The following is a 25,824-nucleotide window of genomic DNA, read 5'->3' as shown; positions in this document are numbered from 1 at the left end:
CATGGTCCTGTGCAGCAGGTCAATGAATAGTTTACAAGACAAGCAAACCAAATGAATGTATTCGTACATTTCAGAAGATAGTAGTGACGACGACAAAATTAATGATAACAACATCACGTATATAACAGATATGGTTGTACAAGGAAAAAGGAGATACTTGATGTCGTCACAGTACATTGGTGTATAGATCCTACTTAATTCAACATTCTAGATACCTCTCCTACCTTGATCCGATCATCTTCCTCCAAACATCTAATCATCGGTTCCTCTTCCCATGGAATCGGTCGATACTTGTCTTTCTGTAGGATCAGTCCGATCAGATATCTTAGGCGATCAAGACAATCAAAGTACACTCACCATAATCAGAGTCAACCTATTCCATAATCCACTAGCCACACGCTGATGCGAGAGTTCCGAAGGGTGGAAACAGTCTATCTTTGATAATGCCTCGATGGGATAGTTGGCTAGATCGACGGATGTGCCGGGTTGCCTAAACATTAGAAGTGTACTATCAGCTTACCGCTCGATCCTCGAAAGCCCAATAAACTTCTCTCAGGCTGATGTAGACGGCAGACTACTAACCATATTGCAGCAAATGACGGATCCGCCTCTTCTTCCCATTCCCTTATAACGTCCCATACAGCTTGATCATACGCTTGTCCCAATTCGTCCATCTTCTGTCGGGTATAGTCTCCTACGGGACCTGGTATGAGTGCGCAAGAACATTCGAGAGCTAAATGGGGGATCGGTAGATGTGGAGGTTGACTATGGTACACGAAACAATATATCAGTATAAGTGGTGACGAATTTAAAAATGACTAAGTAGAAATAATTGCACCACCTGATGATGTACTCACCAGTATGGATCCTTGAGTGTGAGCTTGTAGATGTCGGAAACTCTGAACAAACCAACTATTGAGCAAAATGACAATTAGCCAAAATAGCTCCTTTTGCTAGTTCGTGCCAATGTGACATACTGATATTGACAATCATATTGGCTAAACAAAACATCCATCACATCAGCTATACTGATGTCACCTCATTTGGCACCAACAGTACATCAACTCACGGACATGTTTCCTTAGTTCATTTACAGCTTTCTTGATATCCCTTGCAAAATGTTGAGGTGTTCCAGATAATGGGAATGCAGTTGAGTTTGCTGTACAATATGTTTGTTATCCACAAGCACAGATCCCGGTTCAAGCTGAACTAGTAACTTACGAGTCAAGCAGAATGCACACTGCTCGTATCACGCATATCAGTTGTTTACCTTGTGCCATAGATATCCAGCACCCAAAATGGAACAACTCACAACGTCATTAGCACCTATACCAATATTGACATATTTCCAATCTTCCTTCTTCACGTCTAATTCAATCATCTTAGGTATAATATAATCTACGCAAAACCCATCAGCCACATAATTTCATACGACTGACAAGCTCTCAGTATAGATATTTTTGACACACCTTTGACCTGACTCATCAGACTCTTACTCGTACTACCCGAAATAGCAGCATTCAACCCATCTCCCTCCGGATGAATCGCACCACATCCAACACCCAGACAACTGATCGGCGGGTGATGTCCTGCTGAAACTCCCGTCACATTCCGAGTGTAGTGTCTGAGAACGTTGGGGATGGTTATTGCTCCGTCATCGGATCCTATAGGATAGGATATACCCCGCCATTCTGCTATTTCAGGTATCCTCTCGATACCCATAGGTCTTTGTTTGCTTGACAGCTGTGATAGATCGTCCCTTGATCCTCTTGCTAGTAATCCGGCGGTTATTGAGTCACCTAAAGCTATGACCACTTTGAAATCGTCTGGACGACTAGATCGAACGTTAGAAATAATGACAGGTGATTCGTGTGAAATATTAGGGCAGCTAACTTACACATCTTTGGAGGTTTTCGGTGGCTTCCTGCTAGGTAAAGATGGACATGTAGATAACTTCGAGAATGGTACGAATCTACCTGGTAGTGCCTCTTGAGAGTGATGAGGTAGAGATATAGATATTGATGAGGCAAGCTGAGCGAATGTGACAACCAGCACGAATAGAAATGGGAAGTAGGAGGAAAGTTGGCGATCGATATACGGTAACATCATTTTACGATTTCCCAGGTATACTATACTGTATTAGAAAATGTCAACCCTCAGGAAATATGGAGCGGTATAAGATATTTGCGAGAAACATATCAAAGGATCAGCTTATATGGATGGTTTTGGTCGATCTATGAACACTTGAGATTGAGATTGGGTCAGATGAAAAGAAAGAAAAACAAAGATCAAAACGTAACATTTGCGTCAGATCATCAGATCAGATCAGATTGGAATTGGAATTGGAATTGGCATTGAGTGGAGTCCCCATTGTTTATCTTGGTTGCCACTCACTTCCATGGAGATCACAACAACTCCGCTCGATCAACTAACAGCCCTTCGGTGTGTATGATGAAATGTTGCTCAAAGTGAGATCGAGATGAGATATTTATCGATGACAATATAACGGGCATAGGACAAGTAGTCATTATCACTTGATAACGCTGGAGGGCAGTCGCTCTTACATCTCTTCAGTCTCTTCCCTCGATTAAAATCGCCCTACTTTCCGGTATCGATCGTTCTTTTGGTATCATTATATCTTGTATCAATCAACCCACAATGTCATCAGCGGCCATATCGTCCTCCAACGCAGCTCGTGAACCAGGCTATCCCGAGAAAGATTGTCTGTGCGTCTGTCGTCTCTCGGATATCTAACGCTCAGCTGATAGGGCTTGCTACAGGTCATGTCGTATAGTAGGCGCATCAGCGTTCATAGGATTGGGTGGCTACGCAATCATGCAAGCAAAGAAACAGAATGCATTTGCGAGGGTTAGACCTGCAGGTGGTCCAATGATAGCTCCGAAAGTGACCGGAATATTGGGTACAGGTGAGTCGGATCGATTTTACAGTCAGTACGTGCATCTCTCAAGCTGAGTGGTCCATTTGGCATCTTGAATTCCAGTGTTCATAGGTCTAGGTATAGGGAGACTGTTCATGCCTCCAACGAGAGCTTAGGGGTGATGACGTAAATAGATCATGTAGATAATGCATTGTATCAATAGACAAGTATCGTTGTGTATATCTCACCCGGACTCAGCTGATCACTATAAGCAAAACATTGCTGCGCAAGTACGATCAAGAACATACATCTGCAGAAGTTGAATCAAAGATACACATGCATCGTATTCATACAATTCAGCTCAGCTACAACCCAGCCATATTCGCATATCAGATCGCTGACTTATTGCTCATTAACAAACACGGCGGCCATACCCTATGAACCATCCACTCATCAGCTAGGCCGCATGATGCGATGATCACAGCTCTAAAAGCGGAGATACACTCACCATACCACTTCCAATACACATGCTGGTGACAAATACCTTCTTTTGCTCTCTCTTTGCTTCCGCAAATCCAGTAGCAATTTGTCGAGCACCGGTAGCGCCGAGTGGATGACCCATAGCAATAGCACCACCGACTGGGTTGACCTTTTCAAATGGAAGATGGAGATGTTGGATCGACATAACAGCTTGAGATGCGAAAGCCTTTATACGCATGTCAGCGACATGTTCTGCTTCAGAAGCAAGCTGCTCACCTCGTTGATCTCGTAGAAGTCTACATCGTCTTTGGTGATACCGGCTTTTTGGAGGACTTTGGGGATGGCGAATGCGGGTCCGATACTAAAGTAGGAGTGTCAGTCTACGTATCGACGGTACAAAGAGGCGAATACTCACCCCATGAGTTTTGGAGGTACTATGATGAAATTCTTATCAGCTATGCATACAGTTCTGACGAGCTAGATAACTTACCTCCTACCACGGCGGAGACGACGAATTTACCCAGGATCGGAAGACCTAGCTTTTGAGCTACCGATCTTCTTGCGAGGAGCACAGCCGCAGCACCATCAGAAACTTGAGATGCATTACCCGCATGGGTGGTACCATCTTTTGAGAAGGCGGGTTTGAGTTTGGCCAACCCTTCTTTGGTGACTCCTTCTCGTACTCCATCATCCGCATCCACGATGATTTCCTTTTCATCTTCGGTTTTAGGGTCGGACCATTTCACCTGGAGATCATCATCAGCTAAGCCCAAGATGTGGTGGATTCGCTAGCTTACTTTAACGGGTACAATCTCACTCTTGAATTTACCTTGCTTTTGCGCGTCTGCAGCTTTACCGAAACTGTTTGCTGCGAAGGTATCTTGGGTGTCTCGAGAGATACCATATTGTTTGGCGACGTTCTCGGAGGTGATACCCATTGGGATGAGACAGTCGGCCGCTTCTGGGTTTGAGAGTACTTCATCTGACATCCTCTCGGGTAAGACTCCGGCGCCGTAGTGGGCGGTCATATGTTCGACACCGGCACCTGAACGGAGTAACGGTCAGCCGTGATGATACTGTAGCCAGACACAACTGATATATGTCTTTGCGGAAGCCGCACTTACCGATACCAATGTCAATTTCCCCAGATTTGATCTCGTTAGCGATCTAATTGTCTTGTCAGCTACTCTTCCCTTCCAAAACGACAAAGCTGCTCACTTGAGCTACAGCTGTGAGACCTGACGAGCATTGTCGATTGACCGTGTTGATGGGCACACTAAGCGACGACAAGTCAGCTTAAGCAACCTTCAATGGTTGGTATATCTCACGTGTAAGGTATACCAGCGTATAATTGAGCCATCCTAGCTACGTTCGCACCTCCACCGGGGGGAAGTACATTTCCAACGGCGATATCCCTATTCCATCATCGAGTGCGTTTCATCAGCTTATCTTCCGGAGGATGGTGCAATGGGAAGACCTCGTCAGATAAAGAAGTATACTCACTCAATCTTCGAAGGGTCAACTTTACTTCTTTTCAAAGTCTCAATCAGAACAGCAGCGAGAAGATCTTCAGGTAAGCAGTCTTTGAAACCTCCCTTCTTCGCCTACAAGCATCCGTCGCAGAGTTAGCTATCCATCATCGTAATAGACTCGCTAGCTGACTCACCTTGGTTATCGCTGTTCTGCAAGCGCTGACTACGACCACATCGTCCGCAGAGTTGATCAAGAGTCTCGCTCGTCCCAAAGAAGGGATGGCATTGGTGATTGATTGGATGGTGGATGACATGATATGTGTCTTCTCTTCTCACTTGATGTGGATAGGTCTGCGAATATGAAGATAGATGGTTTCAAGCGATGGAGATGGCTGAGTAAGCAAATGAAAGTGCAAAGAAGAAAGACGAGTTGCTGTATGATGGAGATGAATCAGATAAATGAATGAATTGTATTTATCGTTGAAAGGCGAGTTTGTCATTTTCCGGTTGAATCTGACATTTATAGTAACCGGGTGGGTTGATGCCCGATTAACCTGTATGATTTGATTCCGCCGGTCTGTCTCACGGCGATTCGTCTGATGTGGCAGACGAGTGACCACTGGGACTCATTATTAATCAAATCAGGAACATTGGTTTACATTTACATTCGCATTCGAATTGGCATCTCCATCATATACTTTGTCAGTTTCATCGACAAGGACAATCGACGTAATTTACAGTATCAGCCATGGCTACCAAAATTGTATCGACCTCTTCTCGCCTCTTACCGATCTCCCGAGCAACGTTCGCCTCTTCATCTCGTTCACCTCGCCCCATCGTGAGGGCAATCTCAACCGTCTTACCACATCCTCCATTATCTCAATCCCAATCCCGCCACTTACCTATAAGACGATACGCATCAGCAGCAGCAGTAGCTACTCCATCACCTTCTGCAGATGTTCATCCTATATCTTCTCGACCGAGTATCAAGGTAATCCCGCCATCGCTGGAGGAGATCAAGGAAGAAGGGTATTTGGACGATGATGTACAGCTGTTACCTGCGGAGGAAGCATATCTCAATATAACCCCAGATGCTTTACAGGTATGTAACCATCCCAGCTGCCTCGTTCATTTTCAATGGTGAAACGATCGTGACTGATCGAATTATTATGTTATAATCATAGCAACTTGTCAATATAACGTCTCGAGAACCTCCCGAATTGATAGAACAAGGTAAATTAGCTTTGAGAGTCGGAGTAGAAAGTGGTGGATGTCATGGGTATCAGTATACGATGGCGTTGACAGAAGAGAGAGGTGTGGATGATTAGTGAGTAATAGTGTTTACACCTCGTTGAACCACGGGGATTGATATCTGAGGCTAATCGTATATTGCCATTTGCTTATTTAGTGTCCTGCAACCTGAAGGTGTGCATAGTATACCAGTAGTAGTTGATCTCGTCTCCTTTGGTTTGCTCAAAGGTGAGCTATCTTTCCTTTCCTTTTGCTGGCGTCCACGAGGCCAGCTTGTACTGATTTCCATTTCATGTGATCCAGGCGCAACAATACATTTCGCAACCGAGTTGATCGGCTCTTCGTTCCGTATACAGGATAATCCCCAGGCCAAGCAGGGTGGTGCATGTGGATGTGGAGTCAGTTGGGAGGCGGCGTGATGCACTGTGTCCTATCATGACAATTACTCAATTGGCATCAGACCGGAGAGTTTGTTCTAGCACCCGGCTCTCAAGCACGTTTTCTGAAAGAAGAAGGATAAGGGACTGAGGTAGATCATTAGAATTGCTATATTATGTTGTATTCGCTTAGCATGTATCTCTCAGTGTATCTGGTATGTTGAAGGGTCGATCGAGATCTCCCCTGACTGTACAACTTCCCAAAACAAACATTAAACGTACATCAATAGCATACTCATTACTCATATATACATTCCCCAATCACTTATTTCCCTCGGTGGGAGTTTCGGTGTCCGCATCACCACATCCCCATTTCTATCCATCTCAGTGAAATATCTCGGTGGTTCTCCTTCTTCGGGTATTGCACCCAGACCCGTATCTGATCCAGCACCTACAGCCCACCTAGCTTGATCTGCTTCTTCTTCTGTCTCTGGCGGAGGAGGTGGGTCAGTCTCGAGAGGGAGTATCAAGCGGAATCTAAATTTTGAAGTTGTCAGTTTCTATGAATTTCTTGATAGATCTGACAGGCAGATCACAAGTTGGAGACGATCGATTAGGATGATTGGTCTTCAGACGCAGATCAAATCAAATCCCATATTCATCCCCTTACACTACGGAAAAACGAATTTGAGGTAATGCGAAAATCCAACTTACGCATCTTTATGATTCGAATAAAATCTATGTAATCTCTTTTCCCTCAGAAAACCTAATCTATCGTATAGAGAGAGTGAAGGTGCATTATCGTATTCTGTCTCAAGGACTACCTGTACTCCATAGCGATACAGTCGTAGATCAGTATTGCTTGTCTTGGGGGAGTTCACTAACATTGTAACGTTGTTTGACTCACCTCATGAGCACCTCTTCGTGCCATTTCATCAATGGCTAGATCAACCAGTTTACTGGCTGCAGTTCCACAGACGAGAATTCTGAATCAGCTAACCATTCGTTGATACCCCAGAGCCCTCAGGTGATCTCAACAGGAGATGAGCATGTCACCCAAAAGGAAGTACAACACACCTATACCCCTCCTCCTCCAAGCTCTATCCACACTTAACATCGCTATATACCCCCTATTCGTCTTTCCCCGATGAACATCCTGTTTACAGATTATCGTAGCTATCGGGTCGGTCGAGCTGGATGATGGGAAGACCTGTGACGATACCTTATAGAGTCAGTTGACAGAATGACAGTCGTAACGGTTGGGATGCGAACCCGAGATCATAGTCCTAGTCGAAAAAAGCAAAGGAAGAGGGGAAACATACGAGAAAAGCAAGGTGTGGCCTAGAAGGAACATCTGATAAGCTCTGTTCAGTGAATCGAGTTGGAGGTACCATGAAATGTGAATGGGACATACCAATCAATCAAGAAATATCTAAACGTATACACTATATCAATCTATTAATTAACTGAACATTCTTGTCTTGTCGTATCATCAACCAGAATTTGATAGTTGGAATAATCATGATAGAGCTGGACTTACCATTATACCTACAACAATCCATTGAAATAAGCCTTGAATCGAAGCAGGAGCAGAGCACAGCATGAGATACACCAAAACTTACGGTTCAGATAATTCCTGCTCTACCAACCTCATCATCCCTGGTAAATCTTCCTGTTCGTTCCTAAACGTTCGGTAGAACAGTTCATCTCCTTTATCGTCTATTATCGCCTTGGCTTTGCCTTTATCTTTGGTATCGTTGGGGGACGATACTATATTCTGATCATTGAATGTAGAAGGCGCGTGGAGGGCGGAGATCATCGGTGAGATCGAAGATATGCAATAGTCTTTTGGTGAATCAAGATAAGAAACAGCAAAGTTTACCAACATGAATGCAATTGCAGTCCAAAATACCAATTCGGTTTGTCCTGGTGAACGCGTGTGGAGGTCAACCGATGTTTTTGTGTTGAGGTTGAGGGTGGCAGTCATCCAACTTATTCCATTTCGTCTGTTGATCTCTCCAATTCAATGATGCATGATGTCAATCTTGTGTGCTCATCATGCATCGGGATGGACACAGAGCTGGAACTCCTCATAATCCTGATGGAGGAAATGAGCACCGGACTAGACTCACATCATTTTCGAAGATCATGAGACTGTATTGGTGGCGTTTCATCCTGTGTGTGTTTTTGTGTTTTTTTTGCACCCCATTGGCCCTAAATTCCTCATGTTCTCGTCCAATCAAAGTGGATATGAGGCTCCTTCCATGTTCTTTCATACCGAGACCGTAGAATCACATGGAATGAGTACAAGGGAAAATTTTCGCTCATTCGAAATTTGGCGATTGCCTTTCAACGTCTATTCACATTGTTCCAACCATTTCCATCCTTCTTACATCTGTTTTAGTTATTCTCATTTTCACTGTGAGTTCTTCCTTTCTCTTTTCTTTAATTCCTGGCTCCCTTCTCCTGATGGTGCTACTGACATGACAGAGCCCTGCAGGTCATCATCTTCGAGCGAAATTGAATCGCCGCACGTACTTTGTTGGCTGACTGACTCCGGGCACGAGCTCCTTTCACCTCTCAATTGGTAAGTGAATTCCATCATTGCTTTCCACTGTCCATCTATCATTCTTCACTGTGCGCGTGAACACTATCACTAAAAGTATGACCCACCTTTTGCTCTGAACTGGTGAACGGTCATGCGATAGCAAACCCAGCCTTTGGTCCCCCGGCGAAGTCCAGTACCCCCTCGAGCCAATAGATGGTGCATCTGCTCATCAGATTTTATGGTATGGATGACCACCTCGAGTCGACATCAACCAGCAGTACGGAGACATATCACAGTATACCTGTGTAGGATATCGGTACACAATCCGGCGGAATGATGATTTGGAATACGAGACATACTGTACCTTTCGCCTTTCATAAGAATCACGACTTACGACCTTACAGACGATACCTCGGATTACGCACTTATTGTATGGAGGAGAAAGTCTTGCACGATTTCGGGTTTTGCCACTGTAGCCGCCCATTTTAATAAGTTCAGTTTAACCAATTTTTGATATGAAAGTCTGCACAAAGTCTCACCTGTCTTGCAGATAGAGGTGAGAAATATCGACATTCAAGCCTCTGCTTGCTTCATGGCCCATTGTGCTGAGCCTGGAGGGTACACACTAGAAGCCAGATTGTCAATAACCCTTAAAAGCGAGATTTACCGCACCAAAGTGACTGTGGCAGCCGTTCAGATCGAGCTTCCGTCGACATTTTGGCATTTCTCTCCCAACACAGCTGCATGTGAGCTCAGAGGACTTGTACCCGCCCCATTCAGATGTACTGACGCAATCTTAGCTGAAAAGTACATCTTCTTTGATATGTAGGATTGCTTGTATTACTGGTACCAAAAGCGACCTCTATGGTGGCAAAACCGTCAATCGTGCAAGATTTTCTCCGCCATACAATACGATATGACTCTACGAATCGATAATACCAGTGATTATTTCCAGCATAGCTCATGTAAGTCACATACAATCCATTTCATCGACCTCAAGGCCATTTGCGGACATCCTGATGACGCATCATATCAGGCCCTTTTCAAGCTGACCACACGCATGACTAGAGTACTAAACCTAATCATCCACCATCGACTTCGACATTCAATTGCACCGCTTTCGGTGACGAGTGCCTTGTCTGGAGTGGAATCACTCGAACCTGTTATGGCCACCTTCCATCTACATCACCACTACATCGGTCATCGCCTCGTCGCCTTCAACCCCTTTCGACACACTCGTGAGTCCTTCACCACCATCATTGACTCCGCCTATTCCACCTCCAACCGTCCCCCAGCCCTTCCCACTCAGTCAAGACCCCTTGACCCCATCCCAACCATCCAGACCCCGAAAAATTGTGAGCGAATATGGGTTAGCGCAAAAAAAGGAAAAATAATGGCGAGATGATGGAGCGGTCTAACATGCTGTCTTAAGGAGAAGATTTCCCCTAAAGCTAATCATCCTCGGCAGTCCTTCGGGGCCTGGGTTCGAATCCCAGTCTCGTCACTTTTTGGAAATTCCCGCCGTTCCCCTATGTATCAAAGGTGGAAATATCGTTTTCGGTGCTTAAAATGCATGTTTGATTGGGCTAGATGGGTCAAATGGGTTGGAAGAAGTGATTTCAAGGGAAGAGGACGGGGGACCGACGGGTTTTGGGATTTTGGAGGACGGAGGGGTTAAAGGAGGATATGTGAAATTGGATGTAAATTCATTTGCAATGGTGAGTAGGGAGATTTCATCCTTAATAATTGTAAATATGAATTATCCTATAAAAATGGTATGGTATGTATGAATATGTATGCTCTATGCTAAATCTAGGCCAACATTGATATGCAACCGAACTTATGCGAGAAAATACATGGCAAACCGGAGGAGAAGAGAAAGAAGAAAACCGTAAATTGTCGTTATGTTGCTGATATTGCTTTTTGTGTCGGAAATGATCTCCATTGTTCAATCCATCTGGGGCTCTTTCCCCTCCTCATGATATCCCATTATTCCTTTCATTACTTGCTCAGCTGCTTCTTCCTGAATGCATCCATCATATCCCTCTGCACGTTGGGCATAACAGGTTGGTGATTCTTGTATTCCATCGAGAATTCACCTGCACATGTCAAGTCAAGAGCAATCAGCACAAATCTTAAAACGATATCATGATGTGTATAAAATGTTGTTAATTGACTCACCTTTACCCTGTGTCATACCTCTAAGTTGACTCGAATATCCAAACATATCATTCAAAGCGACCTCAGCCGTGAGAGTGAACTCATCATCTCGCACTTCCGTATCCACTATCGTACCCTTTCTCTGATTCAGAGCACCAATGACATTGCCTTGGAACTCGATCGGCGCGACCACTTCTACCGTCATGACAGGTTCCAAAATCACAGGTTTAGATTTCTGGAATGCTTCTCTGAACGCTCCGATGGCTGCTAATCTGAATGCTAATTCGTTCGAATCGACAGAATGTGCCGATCCATCTTCCAGAACGAATCTACATCCAGATATAGGATGACCGGTAAGTAATCCTCGATCTAAGGCTTCTTGGAATCCCTGTCATACAGATAACGCATGTCAGCCTGGCTCTAGCCCATGCAGGGTTTAGCAAAAAAGTCGAACTTACTTTCTCGATAGCAGGGATAAACTGGTTGGGGATATTACCACCTATTATCCTATTCTCAAATGCGGTATCCTTATTGGTGTCCGGATCCATCTCCATAGGTTCCAGTTTACCTATAACTCTACCAAATTGACCTGAACCACCCGATTGTTTCTTATGTGTATAGTTGAATTTGCTCTCTTCCGTTATCGTCTCTCGGAATGCTACTCTGGGTTTACCAGTGACACAAGCGACGTTGTACTCTCGTTTCATTCGCTCAACGTAAATGTCAAGATGCAATTCTCCCATACCTGAGATGATGGTCTAACAAGGTGGAGCGTAGAACAGATCAGCGGCGGTCGAGTCGTCGTGCTTCAATACTTACCTCCTGCGATTCCGAATCTACATGTACTCTGAATGTAGGATCTTCCTTCTGGAATCGGTTCAACGCTCGCGAGAAGTTGGGAGTTTCGTTTCCTTCAGGTCGAATTGAAAGTGAGATGACAGGTTCGGGAACGAACATCGATGTCTGTATGTGTAAATCGGTAAGTCGAATCCATTCCCATGGAAATGTGGAGAATGTGTCCAGCTTACCATTGAGAAGGTAGTCGAACCGTCCGTGAATGTATCTCCTGATGAACATTCTACACCGAACATCGCACAGATCTCTCCAGCTCCTATAGATTCAACATCCTAGACACGGAGATTCCAGATAGATCAGCAAAGCCTTCTACCGAGCTCATAGAGACACTTCTATCACTCACCTCCATTTCATCCGAATGCATCCTGACCAACCTGGGCACCTTGACCTTCTTTCCCGTTCTAGCATTATATATCACCCCACCTCGTTTGAGTTCACCTTGGTACACTCTCATATACGTCAGTTGACCATATCGTCCTTCTTCCAATTTGAACGCCAGACCGACCAAGGGGGCGTCGGCAGCGGGAACAAGGGGTACAGGGGGAGCTTGAGGTGGAAGAGCAGCGTCCAGCGCTTGGTTGTGAACTTCATTTGGATCAGGGAGGTATTGACATACACCGTCTAACAAAGCTTGAACACCGGTATTCTTAATTGCTGATCCCATAAATACGGGTGTGAATTTAAGAGATACGGTAGCTCGTCTAAGGGCTTGAGCGATATCTAATTCGGTGATGGGCGATTCGTCCAGGAAAAGGTCACATAGGGTTTCGTCCGCTTCGGACAACTGTTCGATGAGCTCTGCTCGTTTCTCCTCAGCTAGTGCTCGGACCGATTCTGGTATTTCATCGGTCTCGACGACTTGATTACTGGTTGGAGCAGCGGATCAGTAAGCGTATGCAAGAGTGGAGAAATTTTCACGCCATACTCACCCCTTCACACCCTCGTTGTACAAAGCCTTCATCCTGACTAAATCGACCACACCTGAGAAATCTCCTTCGGCTCCGATAGGTACTTGAAGAGCAGCTGCATTCATCTTCAGTTTACCTCGAAGCTGCTGGATGACTCGGAAGGGGTTTGATCCGGCTCTAGGGTGAGCAAACAAATCAAGTCAGTGAAGTGTAGAGAAGACTTAGTACAGCCAGTATGAGTAAGATTGGTAAAATCCAACCCACCGATCCATCTTATTGATAAAAGCCAATCTAGGAACATTATACCTCCTCATCTGTCTATCAACCGTGATCGTCTGCGACTGAACACCCGATACAGCACACAACACCAATACAGCTCCATCTAAAACTCTAAGAGCTCGTTCAACTTCGATAGTGAAATCGACGTGACCGGGAGTATCGATGATATTGATTGAATATTTCTCTTTACCCTCTTCAGAACCAGTACCATGTAATGTCGCACCTTCAGCCAGCTCCGTTGGTGGAGGCGGTGAAACCCAATCTGCAAAAGTCGCTGCTGATTGAATGGTGATTCCCTTTTCTCTCTCTAATTCCATGGAGTCCATCTTGGCTCCTACGGCATCTCGTCCTCGAACTTCGTGGATGTCCCTTATCCGTCCGGTGTAGTAGAGGATTCGCTCGGTAAGAGTCGTCTTACCCGAGTCAATGTGGGCGGAACTGCGAGTGAATATAGGTCAGTAAGGTGATGAGTGATCATGGTATTAATCATACACAAAAGTCCGAGTGAAAATCTTACTCACATTCCCACATTTCTCTGCCTCTTCAACCTCTTGACATCACTATCCTTCAACACCGGTAAGACCCTCTCTGGCCATTCATCTTTTGGTTTTTCCTCGTCTCTGACTCTGACAGAAGAGCTAAACGATCTCTTTGAGCTCGAACTCGAGGTCGATCTCAGACTCGATGAGATAGTTCGAGGTTTGCCCAAGGGAGATATCGAAGGTGAAGAAGCGGTCGAAAGGATCGGTTTCCTCGTGAGGATGGTAGGTCGGACGAGAGGTGTCACGGGAATGTTGGCCGGGAGGGATCGGATTCGAGAGGCGATTCGGGGTAGGGATGACATCTTGACTCGATGTCTTTTTGGTGTTGAGTTGTGTTGTCGATGAGAATCGATGAAGGACAAAGGCCAAAAAAGTCGAAAATTCAATCTTTTGATTTTGATTTGATCTCGGAAGGATTGGTTCCTGGCTCTCCGGTGAAAAAAGGACCCCTATAACCACCAAATTTTGTTCGTCACACCCATTTAAGAGGACCATGATGAGAAAGTCGTATTTGCCGCTTGAATTGATCATGATGATGAGAGATGTATTTCAAAGTAGTTGCTCCTGACAATACCCATTCAGCCAGCGTAGCATCAACAATGTCGTCCTCATCCACTCAAGTAGAAAGAGCAGCAGACAGGTCATACCACCCCAAGGGATATGTGAGTGATATTCCACAAAGTGAGATGGTTGATCGGTTCATTCCGGAGCAAATGATCTTCAAGAGCTTTCGTGCTGACAACTCTCTCCCATAGGGCATGTCACCTTCCCTCCAACGAGCTAGAAAACCATTCGTACTCACCAACGTCCTCATCGGAGGAACACTGTTCGCATTTGCCGTAGGGGTTTATGTATATTCCATATCGGCGGTTAAACAAGATGATTTCGTAGGTCTTGTTCTGGCATTTCAACGAATGTATCATGATATTGATATTGATATCTCAATCATTTTATAGTCCGACGTAGAAGACCTCTTACCACCATTGGAAGAACGACGTAAACTAGTCTCTATCGAAGACGAACAGCGTGCTTCCAAATCTTTACAATCGATTGCCTCCGCTTTACCTCTCTCTTCTTCCCCTCCTCCTCGATCACAAAATGCCCCCACGCCATTACCTTATGCAACCTCAACTGGATCATCACCTTCGAAGGATATTCCTCAACCTGACTTGACTGGCGCTACTTTGCCTTTATTAGAAAGTAGGCCAGGATCAGGATCGGGCTGGGGTATAAAGAGGATAAGTGAATTGGAATGGATAAGGAAAAGAGGATTGGTAGATCCCAATGGGAATGTGTTAGTGTGGGGTGCACCAAATGTCGATAGGATTGGAAATATCACCGCTGATAAGGGTGGGAAGAGGTTGGTATAATTCAGCATGGGAGGAAATGCACACTAGTCATCGAGAGGAAGATATTTTGCCCTGAGACTATACGGGAATGTTATCGTAGCAAGAATCATATGTAACAGAACAATCATCATACCAGTGCATATATAGTACAACGACGAGATGAATAACCAGCACTTCTCTGTTCTCGTATTCACTCTCATGTAGCGGGCTATTTGACGACAGTGGTAGATCAGCGCAATCCTCCTGTTTTTGAAAGTGGATGTGATCAGATCAACTGGTTTTTAGTATAGTTGACTCACTCTCAAGGCTCTCAACCTCTCTGCCAATTTCCCATCTTCCTCTTTATTACCCAAACTACTCTCCGTCTGACTTGGTGCAGGCTCCTTCACCGGTACATTGGCCTCTCCTAAACCATGTTGGATCTCCAATCCAGCCTCGTCAGCAACCTGTTGCATCAGATTATCAACTTGATCTTGCGGTGTGGTCAGAGCGGTTGTGTCGGACATTGTGGATTCCATATATGAAGTTTGGACGTCTAGATCTGAGAATTGAGATTCGAACTTGTCCATTACTAGGGATATCTACGATGAGAGTAGATTAGCAAAGTCTGCCTACCATTGTCCGTGTAAAAACATAGGATAAGATGGAACGAGTCACAGCTCCTATGAGACGAAGCGAAGACGCAGACGGAGTGAATAAATATTACTCACCCTTTCAAGATTCATACTTTCCATAGCCTTATCCATCCCCTTGACTACACTTCCCATACTATTCGTGACACTCCTCATGGTCACGGCGGTTTCAACTCTAGACGCAACAGCATCAATCCTCGATGCCAATCTGAGTAAGTTCAGCCCCTCGGTCTTCTTGCGGATGGCATTCTGGGCGTATATCCTAGCTCCGTCGGTATTGCCTTTCGAGAGCGCCTATAAAGCATGCAGTACCTAACAATGAGCCATTGGTCATGGCGGTTATAGATAACAACGACAATTCCTCTAAGATAGTTGATCGAATTTGCAAAACCCACATACCTGCTTCAGCTTGTTCTTCTCCGATATCTCATCCTTGTTGGCCTTCTTAGCTTGACGCTGTAGGCTTTTCGCTGTGAACTATGAGGCAGCTCAACAGGGTCAGTTCGGGTGAATACTAGTGGCGGTACAACGGTGTCAACCTACTTTGAGCTGGAAGAGGGATTCTGCGGAGATCGGTCGTCAAGTCAGCTGGATCACTTTGCTCGGAGACTGAGCAGAGGAGATGGCTCACTTTCTAGGTTACTCATTACGTCTTAGGATGGGTTGGTCAGGAGATGAAAAGATGGATGGATGCAAATGCCAATGAATATGAATATGAATACAGAGATGTACGAGGGTGACAGGTGTGTACTTGTACTTTGTATTTGATTCCGTTGAGTGGGATATGACGTGTGAAAAAGCAAAAGACACAGAGAAAGAGAGACAGAGGGAGGATATGGTGAATACCCCATTCCTATATTCCTATCTCAATATTCTGTATCTCTTCCGTACTGCATACATCCCATCCCGATCGCTTCTGTTGGATACGTCGCACAAGAATAGTCGCCCGAGAATCGCAATATCCACGCACGAAAAACGTCAGATACACGAAAGACGAACACCACACCTTCCCCCCCATTATGGCTCTCCTACATATCTTGGCGTATGCAGGTGGGCTGGCAGCGTTCTTGTTTGTAACTCTGTCTCTAGGTGAGCTAGCTATGTGATATATCTCCTCTTATCAGGTCAACTAATGACAGCTTACAACTTCATGTCCTGTTCTGACTATAGCGAGTGGGCTCTTATGGCTCGCCGAGTTGATAGAAGAACATTCAAAGTATGCTAAATCCATAGGTATACGAGCGATCTACGTGGGTCCACTGCATCTATCACCCTCACAGAATACATACTAACAGATACTTCTTATACATATAGGTTATAATATCCCTTCACGTATTACTATACTTCACCGACTCCCTACCTATTATCCCTGTACTATTCTCTATAATCTGTCATCTAGTCTACCTCCAGAACTTCTCTTCCTCTTGGCCATACATCTCCCTGACATCTCTCAAATTCATCTTATCCTGCGTATTGGTCATAGCAGATCATTTCATTTGGTTCTTCCATTTCGCTCATCTAGCTCAGGAATCTAAAAAGTTCAGAACCAACCCTTCAAACAAATATCGCTATTCCAATCAAAATCGCTCATCCACCGTAGGGTCAGGACCGAGCTTTGGAGACGTCGCTGCGTTTTTCGCAATTTGCGTGTGGTTCGTACCGCTGTTTTTGTTCTTGAGTTTAAGTGCCAATGATAATGCCCTACCTCATTTATGTGAGTAAATGTCCCTCACTCTCACTTTACACTGTACTTGAGTAAAGTTGCTGACGATATTTGACTTTGTAGCGACTCTTTCCTCCGGTCCTGCCTCACCATCCCCACACTCAGTGGACCTCTCATCCCCCGGTCCAAGCTCTGGTGGAACATCTTCGCCGACCCACCGACAAATACGTACTCGATCATCTACCTCGCTCGTCAAATCGGTTCTCAACCCCTTATTATCCCTCTTACCTAGAGTCAGAAGGAGTGGTGGAAGGAAGAATGAAGAAGGCCTGATAGCACCCAGGACACCAGTTAGGGGTTCTCCATTACATTCACCTGTAATTATGCCTCAGCAAACGCCCAGTTACTTCCCATGGGGTTCATCCGAAGATACCTCGAGCTCAAATTCGCCAAGTCACCTAAATCTCAATTTGGGTGTGAACGGTAACAGATCGGTCACTCCTCCTCCGCCAAGAAGGATTCAAAGTGAATTACTAATATCGAAAAATAACAATACCACGAATCCCAATCCCCGAGGAATAGCCACGAGGAATGGTCAACCTGTTAGTCCCATACCGGCTGAACAGAAGACAGAGATTATAGAAAGACCAAAGAGGAGTAGCCCTTTAGGATCGGATAATGGATTGACAAGACGGAAAGCGGATTGATCTAGTGGCATGGGTTGGATCGAATTGGATTGGACATTTGATTGAAGGTGGGATTGACATATAATATGTGAATTAATGTATTGAATCTCAGAGTATGCGGACATATAAGCAGCAAACCAATCTTCTTTAGACTCTAACATCAAGTCAAATGACTACTTCGACTAATGACCAATGGCGTAAGACCTAATAAAGTGTAAATGCATAACAAATATACATATATATGAATGTCAACAATCGTGTATATAATCCCTGGTACTAACACAGAAACAGCACAGCTTAATCTTCGAATTGGTACAATATCCAGGGGTAGTTGACAACATTTCAAGGGAAAAAATAAAGAAATATACAGGTTGGATATGATGTAGATTGGGAATGACAGGGTGGGCAGAAAGACAAGGCAAAACATAATAAACATAATAGCCCAAGACGTGATAAGTCATGTTGAAAGTAATTCTCGTTAATCCGTCGTATACTAACTTATATAATCCTTCAGCGCCTCACACCGACCGCAGCACGTTGGCGCTGAACTCTCAATCCAGCTTGAGCCACCATCTGTTCACTTATCGTCCTGTTCGCCAACCATGGTGGTTCTTCCATCTCACTCGGTGATTCGGCGGGTGTCTCATAGGGATGGACTCTGGATCTCTTCCTGAATAACGATGGGCGAGAAGGTAATGTAGGTGCTCGCTGTTGCTGTTGTGGAGCAAAGGAGGGTGATAATCTAGGTTGGTTATACTGCTGTTGTTGTTGGGATTGAGGATAATCAGGTTTAACGGTTATCGTACTTGTTGTTGAAAATATCGATGTTCTACCTAAACCAACTTCCAATTCTATATCTCCTTCCTGCCCCTCTTCTTCTTGCTGATAATCATATTCGAATGGATCTTCTTTCTGCGACGAAGTCGATGTTGCAAATCCACCATACATACTGACTATATCTTCAGCTTTGACAGCTTCGAAAGAGGCTTCACTCAATATACTGACGGCTGAACCGCTAGACATGCTAGATGACATTCGAGAGAAGCCGGGTCGAGGTGGATCAAGAGAAGAAGAACTACTAGAAGCGGTAGAATTGATACGGTGGAAATGGATTAATCCAGGTTGGAATCTCTGCAAGGTATCTTGATCTTTTATATCACTCGAGGAGATTAACATGTTATCGGTGGGGTTAGGACGAGGGTCCGTTGCTGGTATCTTCTGGTTCTGATGTTGGGGTGCTTTGGATGGTTGAGGTACGGTAGCAGTGGGGAATAAACCCAATTCAGGTAAGCCTTTACCTTGTGTTTGTAGTTTCTGATTCTCAAGATTTCTTCGAGGAGTCAAGAACAATCTGACATGACGGTCGATCGGATCTTCATCATATCCATATTCCACATCGAATTTCCTCTCTGGACCACCCCTATCATCTTTCAAATCTTTCATCGCTTCCTTCAATCCCGCGGACATCTGTCGTATCAGTGCGGAAGAGTAGTTGCGCAGACTCGCAGGAGGTGAGGTCGGATCGTACGGTGTAGGCGAGGAGTATGGGTTGGAGTGATGCTGAGAATCATGTTGAGGGGGTGAAGGTGTTAGAGGGGGAGCGGCGGAATATGTCGATGAGGTGTCTGAGAAGTACGACATTGTATTATCGTACAATAGTACAATATTGTATGGGTCGTTGCAGGAGACAATAAAGAGATTGACGGATTGAGTGGTGTGTGGACGGTTTATCTATTGTTGTTCGCTGTTATGCTATGCTATGCTGTACGATGAGATGTTTATCTTTGATGGGTGATGACGCCACTCCGGTGCAAGATGTCGTGGGTCGTGGTAGATGGGCTGTGCAGACGTGTATGTCTTTTCAACAGGGTTGTTTCAGATGTTGTCTATTGTTGTGTGTATCTGATGGGAATCACTGACAGTGACGTCTTTCCTCTTCTTTATCTCTTATCTTTTGGTACAACTCGGCGATCTTTCGACTGATTCCGAGCTCTTGTCCCTTGGCGATCTGGGGCGCAGGGTACTGTTATTGTTGCTTGCAGAGTGACAATTGTTCTTCGGGTCGCAGTCGATGATCTGACCTGTGGTCTGTGCTTTTTGTGGAGTGAAGTGAGACTCGTTATATACCGGTGGACAGTCCAGTGGATCGGATCGATGATGTAACCTTGACTTTTGGATCTTGTCGTATGAAAGGATGTATTCTTTTTGGTATTACTGTAGATCTTCTATATCTGGTTTGTTCCTTTGAATTGTTGATCTGATAAAGGGAGTGTGTGGTTCAAAGGAATGTATGCTATGCACCTGGAACGCACATATCAGTCGATGTTGATGATCAAACAACTGCCATCAAAAAGCCAACAACATCAAATGAGAAAAGTGGGAACGAAGGGGAAGGGCAACATTAACGATTGACGAGTGATCATCTGGAAGAAAAAAACAGTCTAAGAGACTTAGACAACAATAAGGAAATTCAACGATGACGTTGTATGATCATATATGGTAGAGAGAGTAACGAACGCTAAGGATGATTTTAAGGGTTTGACCGAAAGGAAAGTCGCGTTTCGAATGATACCCTAATCTGCGATGTATTGATTTTGACGTAGACAAACTCACCTATTTGTCAAATGATCGATCGTGATTGATTGCTGTGCGAAGACGACTCGGCGGTGGGTGTAAGAAGATGTATATGTAGGAAAGATAGATTCTGGCGAACTTGATAGGATTGAAATGATTCTTTGAGATAGATATATGATTGACGTCGATACTCGAGTAGAACAAGACGCGTCTTCTTGGTCAATTCGATTCCAGACAACGAAAGAAAACCCAGGATACAGGTGTTCTCGCACTTGAACCTTATCAAGGCACTGCAACGACATAGGGTATATATCAACATCAACATTAATATCAACATCACGTTCGGTCTTCTGCCTTGATTGTTCATCGGTCCATGATGATGATACCAATACAAGTACAAAGCAACGAAGAGGACACAAACGACCAAACAAGAGCAAAATGCCGAAAAGTTTATTCAGATAAAATGGAAATTTGGTAAATCTCGTAATCGATCAACGCCTCTGACGCGCGACTCGACTCACCTTTATTTTGACCAAACGGGCACCGACACTTATAGTCCGCGATTTTCTTATTATGGTACTGTGTCTACTTGGTCGTTGTATGCTTAATATAGAATAAGGAGGTAAGCACAACGCCACGATGTGCCAGTACAATGGATTTCGTCGCGTTTCGTCCGCGGAATACTTGATTGACAGATTGATCGCAAGTTGGAACAGTGACAAAGGGTATGTCACTCTGTCGAGAAGAAGGAGTGAACGTGTATTTTGGTTAAACTTTAATGGTTCCCGTTTTTCTTCAGCTAATGTTCTCTCTCACTGGAGTTGGACGTTGAGGAAGTGTCGTTAGTCGTTCGCTGTGGATGTTTGCTTGATCAGGTGAAGGCAGATATGACTTTGAGGCGGAGGCGTTGGTGGTGTCGGCGTTGGTGAAAAAACCATAAAATGGAGTAGAAGAGAAAATGGCGTTTTTAGAGATTTGTTACGATGCCGTATCCCAATAAAATATCTAATGATAATTTCTATTTATTGCATTTGGTCTGACTGAAGAATTACTCGGCAAGAACGGCAGAGATGTTGCACTGTTCAACGTCCTAACGGTATATATGATTACTTGATGATGCGATGCTCTGGAATCAAGACGTGAGTCTTTGTCCTACGCCGAAGTGTTAACGATAATGACAGTGATGAAAAGCATAAATCTCTCGGTATGGGTGTCGGTGGCTGTGCTTTTCCTTTCTTTTCCTTTCTTTCGCGGTCATCTAACCTTTGTTGAACAGTGACGAGAACCTTGTTTTGGTCTATTACTTTGTGACAAACGTGACAGGCTTAGCTTTGGCTGAACTTCAGCTTGGCTTGGCTTGGATATCTTGCGTTGATGGCGAATGCAAAGTCCTTCTATTCGATCTGGTTGGACAATATCGGTATCGAAAATAGGCTGGGGCGTGAAGACGAATGTATTATTCAAGAGCGTGTTCGCTCGACCATCCGCTTGGAAGTGTGAAATATGGTTGAATGTCGATGATAAAGGAGTGTGAGTGTGTTATAAAGAGTGTCTTTCTAGTTGGATTCAAGTACTTGTTGACTCCTAAACTACTGTACCTTAGCAATGCTGACTTTCAGTCGGGATCAAGCGTCGAGATGAGAAATGAAGGTTGAGGAGAAATGACCTTTCAACGACCTACATGGCTGTATGTTATGTTATATATATCATACGGTTCAAGTTCAAGATGAACAAAGATATCTTTTACTTCCGATGCAAGTATGACTACCACTCGAAAACCAAAACAGTACGACGTCATTTCCCACACCCACACTCACACTGTGTTAGAGATTGAGAAAGAAGTTTATGCTAAATTCTAATACAGTGAAACTGATTTGATAAGATCTCGTTTCAGACCGGATAACATTCTCAATGGGTTTTGGTAAGCCTCCAATTCACAGGACAGGAGTGAATCAAGAATTGTGACTCTATGAATCCTCAACTTTAGATTGTTAGAAGACAAATCAACCTCAGACTAACTAGATGCGTCTGGTGCATAGGAAATCAAAGCACTACTGAAAGCATAAGCCTTCTATGTCATACAGTATTCAATACTGGTCTTGATACCACTTGGGGTAGGCTGTGTAGAAAGCTGACTTGACTGGTATTGGTTGATACTGCATTTCATTTACGGTATATTATGATGACGGTGCAAAACACCCAAAGACCTCGGTATACAGTATGTCTGGTGGACGACTTTTTCCCCATGACTGACGAGTGATTGAATAGACATCAAAGAGATCAGTATGATTATCTTTTGGTAGGAGTAATTACTAGCCAGACATCCGGAATATACGGAACGGAACCTCGAACTATCTTCTGACAGTTATCGTTCTTGCTGTTCTTTCGACTGAATGAAAAGGATGATGGCCCAATCACATCAACCTTTTCAATTCCTTCAAGCTTGGGATATCTCATCATGGTACCGCCGGAAGTGAGATCACCCCCATGTGATATGGTATACTACGTACCACAGCTGACTTATGTGTCAGGAATACCAAACTGAATCAAGTGAGTGATCGAAGTGGGCGTGAACATTTAACTCTATTAATCGCTCAATGTCTATCGGACGGTATGAATAGTTATCTTTTCGTACGAGTTAAATGAACAATCTTTCAACTTTCAGTTTTATTCTTCTTCCATTGTCATATTCCTCATTTCTCAGTGTGCTGCAATCGAGATCTTAAAAAGATGCGTGCACATCTACCTCATTCTGACCCTCATGCTAGCTCATGACCATGAGATCTCCCACCATGACATATGCCAAAGCGATGCAATCGAAGTACCTATCATCCTCGTCATCATGCTGACATCTTCTATGAGTGATTATATCCCCCTCTCATGATGAGTTTGTTTTCACATTTTCGTTTTGATATTTCATCGCATCACCCTATATATGGATAAGATATTGTTTTTCCTAGATCTAACTACTTGAGTTTAGCCAAGATAGCATCGGTGTATTCTCGAGTACCGGCTTTACCACCGAGATCTCGGGTGATGGCTTTACCTTCGGCGATGGTCTATTAGGGAGTATAACAATTAGCATAAAGCGTACAGACATGTGAAAGACAGGAACGATCTGTTGAGAGTGTGGGAACGAAGGGTATATTGTCAGAACAAGCACTTACAGATAGAGCAGCCTTCTCGATCTTGTCTGCGAGTTCGAAGAGACCCATGTGTCTGAAGTGAATGTACATAATCAGCTTAGATGCTTCGACGCGACGTTCATCGCTCATTCTACTCACCGAAGCATCATCAAGGAGGAGAGAAGAAGGGCAGTTGGGTTAGCGAGTCCTTTACCCTCGATATCGGGTGCGGAACCGTGCACGGCTTCGAAGATGGAGGCGTCCTGTGGGGCAAGTCATATCAGCTATTAGCCCGTAAGTATACCTGAATCTATCACTCACTCTACCAATGTTACCTGAAGGAGTAAGACCAAGACCACCAATCAAACCGGCTGACAAATCAGATAAGATATCACCGTAACTATGTACGAGGAAGAATCAGCTTGAATTGCCCTTTTTCACGCATCAAGCACACTCACAGGTTAGGCATGACCATAACTCGGTCAGCGAAAGGTGTTGGGTCGGTAGCGATCTACGTCATATCGATCAGTCCGCTGCTCTTCACCAAAAACGGGGGGCACAACTCACTCTCAAACAGACTCGATCAAGTAAATCTTCGTCGTAAGCGATGTTAGGGTATTCCTTAGCAACGGCTCGACAAGCAGTCAAGAACATTCCGTCGGACATTTTCCTAAAGGCACATAATCAGCTGAGGTGAAGACGGACGTTGCTAGCTGATTAAACTTACATGATGTTGGCTTTGTGCACGGCAGTAACCTTGTTTCGACCGTTCTCAGAAGCGTAGTGGAAAGCATATCGAGCGACACCTAATTGCAAGGTCAGCTACACTCCGCATCGGCGACAGGCAGAGTTTAGCTCACGTTCCGAAGCCTCTCGGGTGATAAGTTTGATACTTTGTACTACACCGTCGACGATCTGAGGTACTTCGACATCAGCTGCTTTGTCGGGGAGTAATAAACCGATCATCTGCAAGCTCACCTCGTGCTCAATACCTGAGTATTCTCCTTCGGTGTTCTCTCGGATCAATACAGTGTTGACGTTGTCATAAGCGGTCTTGTAACCTTGGATGGAGACACATGGTCGTACGTTGGCGAAGAGGGAGAATGTTCGTCGGAGGGTAAGATTGAGGGATACGTGACCTTTTCCGACTGTACATTTTGTTAGCTAAATTGATTGTGCAAAGAAAGAATCGGTTTTGGAGTAGATCAGAAGGACAGGTGTCGAGGAAGCCGAGCGTGAAGGAACCCGCTGGTGGTAATAACAGCCATATTCGAAGGGAAGGCAAGGTACGAGAAGCCGAACGACACGTACTAGGAGTAGCAAGAGGACCCTTGAGAGCAACAGTGTTCTTCTTGATCGATGTCACAGCGTCTTCGGGAATAACGGTTTTACCATCTTTGAGGATTGGGGTGACATCTACTTCCTCCCACTTGATAGGGGCCTATGACCAGGAGTGAGTCAGCGCGGTTCACCCTGTAAGGACAAGTCATAATGAGATCACTCACCTTGGCAGCAGCAAAGATCTCCTTGACACTTTGAGCGATCTCTGGACCGATACCATCCCCAGGAATCAAAGTGACGGTGTAGTTTCCCTATACACCCCGTTAGCTCCACCTTTCTGCCTCCGTCAAATTATCCTCGAGAAAACGCTCACATCTGGTCCCTTCTTACCAGCGAAAGCCGAGGTGGGTGTTGACGAGCCGAAGGCAGAGTTGTAATGCCTTACGGGTGCCTACGAGTGAAGAAGTACCAGGTTCAGCTGTGTTACAGTTGGTGCGAAGGTGGACTTACCTGTAAGGACCGGAGGGAGGACACTACACTTCGAGATGCTGATCGTGAGAACATTGTGGTGATGCTTTTGAGTCGCTATAGGAGATGATGCTGGAGAAGAAACCTTTTATTTATCGAGTGAAGAGATGTGAGATGGGTGATGGAGGTGTTCCGTTGTGGTGTGTAGTGAGAGTTGCAGTGGTTTTTCCAGGTCCATCAGACAAAAGTGCAATCAGCATACAGGTGTCATCACAGGACCTATTCGGCCGAGTACC

General features: G+C 44.7%; 11 protein-coding genes across 11 annotated transcripts; 4 read left to right on the top strand and 7 right to left on the bottom strand.

The window, feature by feature from the left end:
- Positions 1-194: 194 nt before the first annotated feature.
- V865_004405 (uncharacterized protein) lies at positions 195-2,106 on the bottom strand (the record flags this gene model as incomplete). Its single annotated transcript, XM_066228185.1, has 10 exons — positions 195-299; positions 358-490; positions 583-765; positions 858-912; positions 978-998; positions 1,070-1,159; positions 1,222-1,240; positions 1,313-1,398; positions 1,470-1,834; positions 1,898-2,106. The coding sequence occupies 10 exons, from the start codon at positions 2,104-2,106 to the stop codon at positions 195-197; spliced, it is 1,266 nt and encodes a 421-aa protein (XP_066084282.1).
- Positions 2,107-2,658: 552 nt separating this feature from the next.
- Positions 2,659-3,054, top strand: V865_004404 (uncharacterized protein; the record flags this gene model as incomplete). Its single annotated transcript, XM_066228184.1, has 3 exons — positions 2,659-2,726; positions 2,781-2,926; positions 3,002-3,054. 3 exons carry the CDS (start codon positions 2,659-2,661, stop codon positions 3,052-3,054), a joined length of 267 nt encoding a protein of 88 aa, XP_066084281.1.
- A 226-nt stretch (positions 3,055-3,280) lies between these two features.
- On the bottom strand, positions 3,281-5,144 carry V865_004403 (uncharacterized protein; the record flags this gene model as incomplete). The annotated part of the gene is made up of 11 exons (XM_066228183.1): positions 3,281-3,313; positions 3,387-3,584; positions 3,635-3,719; positions 3,774-3,792; positions 3,849-4,104; positions 4,156-4,403; positions 4,483-4,525; positions 4,577-4,634; positions 4,687-4,773; positions 4,862-4,962; positions 5,025-5,144. The coding sequence occupies 11 exons, from the start codon at positions 5,142-5,144 to the stop codon at positions 3,281-3,283; spliced, it is 1,248 nt and encodes a 415-aa protein (XP_066084280.1).
- A 434-nt stretch (positions 5,145-5,578) lies between these two features.
- On the top strand, positions 5,579-6,500 carry V865_004402 (uncharacterized protein; the record flags this gene model as incomplete). Its single annotated transcript, XM_066228182.1, has 4 exons — positions 5,579-5,932; positions 6,015-6,157; positions 6,239-6,309; positions 6,385-6,500. 4 exons carry the CDS (start codon positions 5,579-5,581, stop codon positions 6,498-6,500), a joined length of 684 nt encoding a protein of 227 aa, XP_066084279.1.
- Positions 6,501-6,760: 260 nt separating this feature from the next.
- V865_004401 (uncharacterized protein) lies at positions 6,761-8,277 on the bottom strand (the record flags this gene model as incomplete). Its single annotated transcript, XM_066228181.1, has 8 exons — positions 6,761-6,995; positions 7,173-7,282; positions 7,366-7,421; positions 7,536-7,668; positions 7,781-7,799; positions 7,873-7,903; positions 7,999-8,006; positions 8,081-8,277. The coding sequence occupies 8 exons, from the start codon at positions 8,275-8,277 to the stop codon at positions 6,761-6,763; spliced, it is 789 nt and encodes a 262-aa protein (XP_066084278.1).
- Positions 8,278-11,007: 2,730 nt separating this feature from the next.
- On the bottom strand, positions 11,008-14,052 carry V865_004400 (elongation factor G, mitochondrial; the record flags this gene model as incomplete). The annotated part of the gene is made up of 9 exons (XM_066228180.1): positions 11,008-11,105; positions 11,188-11,554; positions 11,625-11,924; positions 11,986-12,129; positions 12,195-12,293; positions 12,365-12,887; positions 12,951-13,106; positions 13,194-13,646; positions 13,730-14,052. 9 exons carry the CDS (start codon positions 14,050-14,052, stop codon positions 11,008-11,010), a joined length of 2,463 nt encoding a protein of 820 aa, XP_066084277.1.
- Positions 14,053-14,349: 297 nt separating this feature from the next.
- Positions 14,350-15,120, top strand: V865_004399 (uncharacterized protein; the record flags this gene model as incomplete). Its single annotated transcript, XM_066228179.1, has 3 exons — positions 14,350-14,412; positions 14,506-14,637; positions 14,707-15,120. The coding sequence occupies 3 exons, from the start codon at positions 14,350-14,352 to the stop codon at positions 15,118-15,120; spliced, it is 609 nt and encodes a 202-aa protein (XP_066084276.1).
- A 260-nt stretch (positions 15,121-15,380) lies between these two features.
- Positions 15,381-16,378, bottom strand: V865_004398 (uncharacterized protein; the record flags this gene model as incomplete). The annotated part of the gene is made up of 5 exons (XM_066228178.1): positions 15,381-15,680; positions 15,810-16,025; positions 16,131-16,208; positions 16,275-16,294; positions 16,363-16,378. 5 exons carry the CDS (start codon positions 16,376-16,378, stop codon positions 15,381-15,383), a joined length of 630 nt encoding a protein of 209 aa, XP_066084275.1.
- Positions 16,379-16,750: 372 nt separating this feature from the next.
- On the top strand, positions 16,751-18,101 carry V865_004397 (uncharacterized protein; the record flags this gene model as incomplete). The annotated part of the gene is made up of 4 exons (XM_066228177.1): positions 16,751-16,820; positions 16,902-16,981; positions 17,046-17,445; positions 17,518-18,101. The coding sequence occupies 4 exons, from the start codon at positions 16,751-16,753 to the stop codon at positions 18,099-18,101; spliced, it is 1,134 nt and encodes a 377-aa protein (XP_066084274.1).
- A 489-nt stretch (positions 18,102-18,590) lies between these two features.
- Positions 18,591-19,721, bottom strand: V865_004396 (uncharacterized protein; the record flags this gene model as incomplete). The annotated part of the gene is made up of 1 exon (XM_066228176.1): positions 18,591-19,721. The coding sequence occupies one exon, from the start codon at positions 19,719-19,721 to the stop codon at positions 18,591-18,593; it is 1,131 nt and encodes a 376-aa protein (XP_066084273.1).
- Positions 19,722-23,620: 3,899 nt separating this feature from the next.
- Positions 23,621-25,624, bottom strand: V865_004395 (isocitrate dehydrogenase, NAD-dependent; the record flags this gene model as incomplete). The annotated part of the gene is made up of 13 exons (XM_066228175.1): positions 23,621-23,713; positions 23,822-23,873; positions 23,939-24,042; positions 24,101-24,179; positions 24,238-24,290; positions 24,347-24,449; positions 24,507-24,585; positions 24,640-24,694; positions 24,758-24,927; positions 25,091-25,220; positions 25,285-25,371; positions 25,434-25,511; positions 25,571-25,624. The coding sequence occupies 13 exons, from the start codon at positions 25,622-25,624 to the stop codon at positions 23,621-23,623; spliced, it is 1,137 nt and encodes a 378-aa protein (XP_066084272.1).
- Positions 25,625-25,824: the final 200 nt, after the last annotated feature.

The sequence above is a fragment of the Kwoniella europaea genome, chromosome 1 (assembly GCF_036810445.1).
Source record: "Kwoniella europaea PYCC6329 chromosome 1, complete sequence".
NCBI classification, from domain to species: domain Eukaryota; kingdom Fungi; phylum Basidiomycota; class Tremellomycetes; order Tremellales; family Cryptococcaceae; genus Kwoniella; species Kwoniella europaea.
This window is presented reverse-complemented; position numbering and strand designations above follow the sequence as displayed.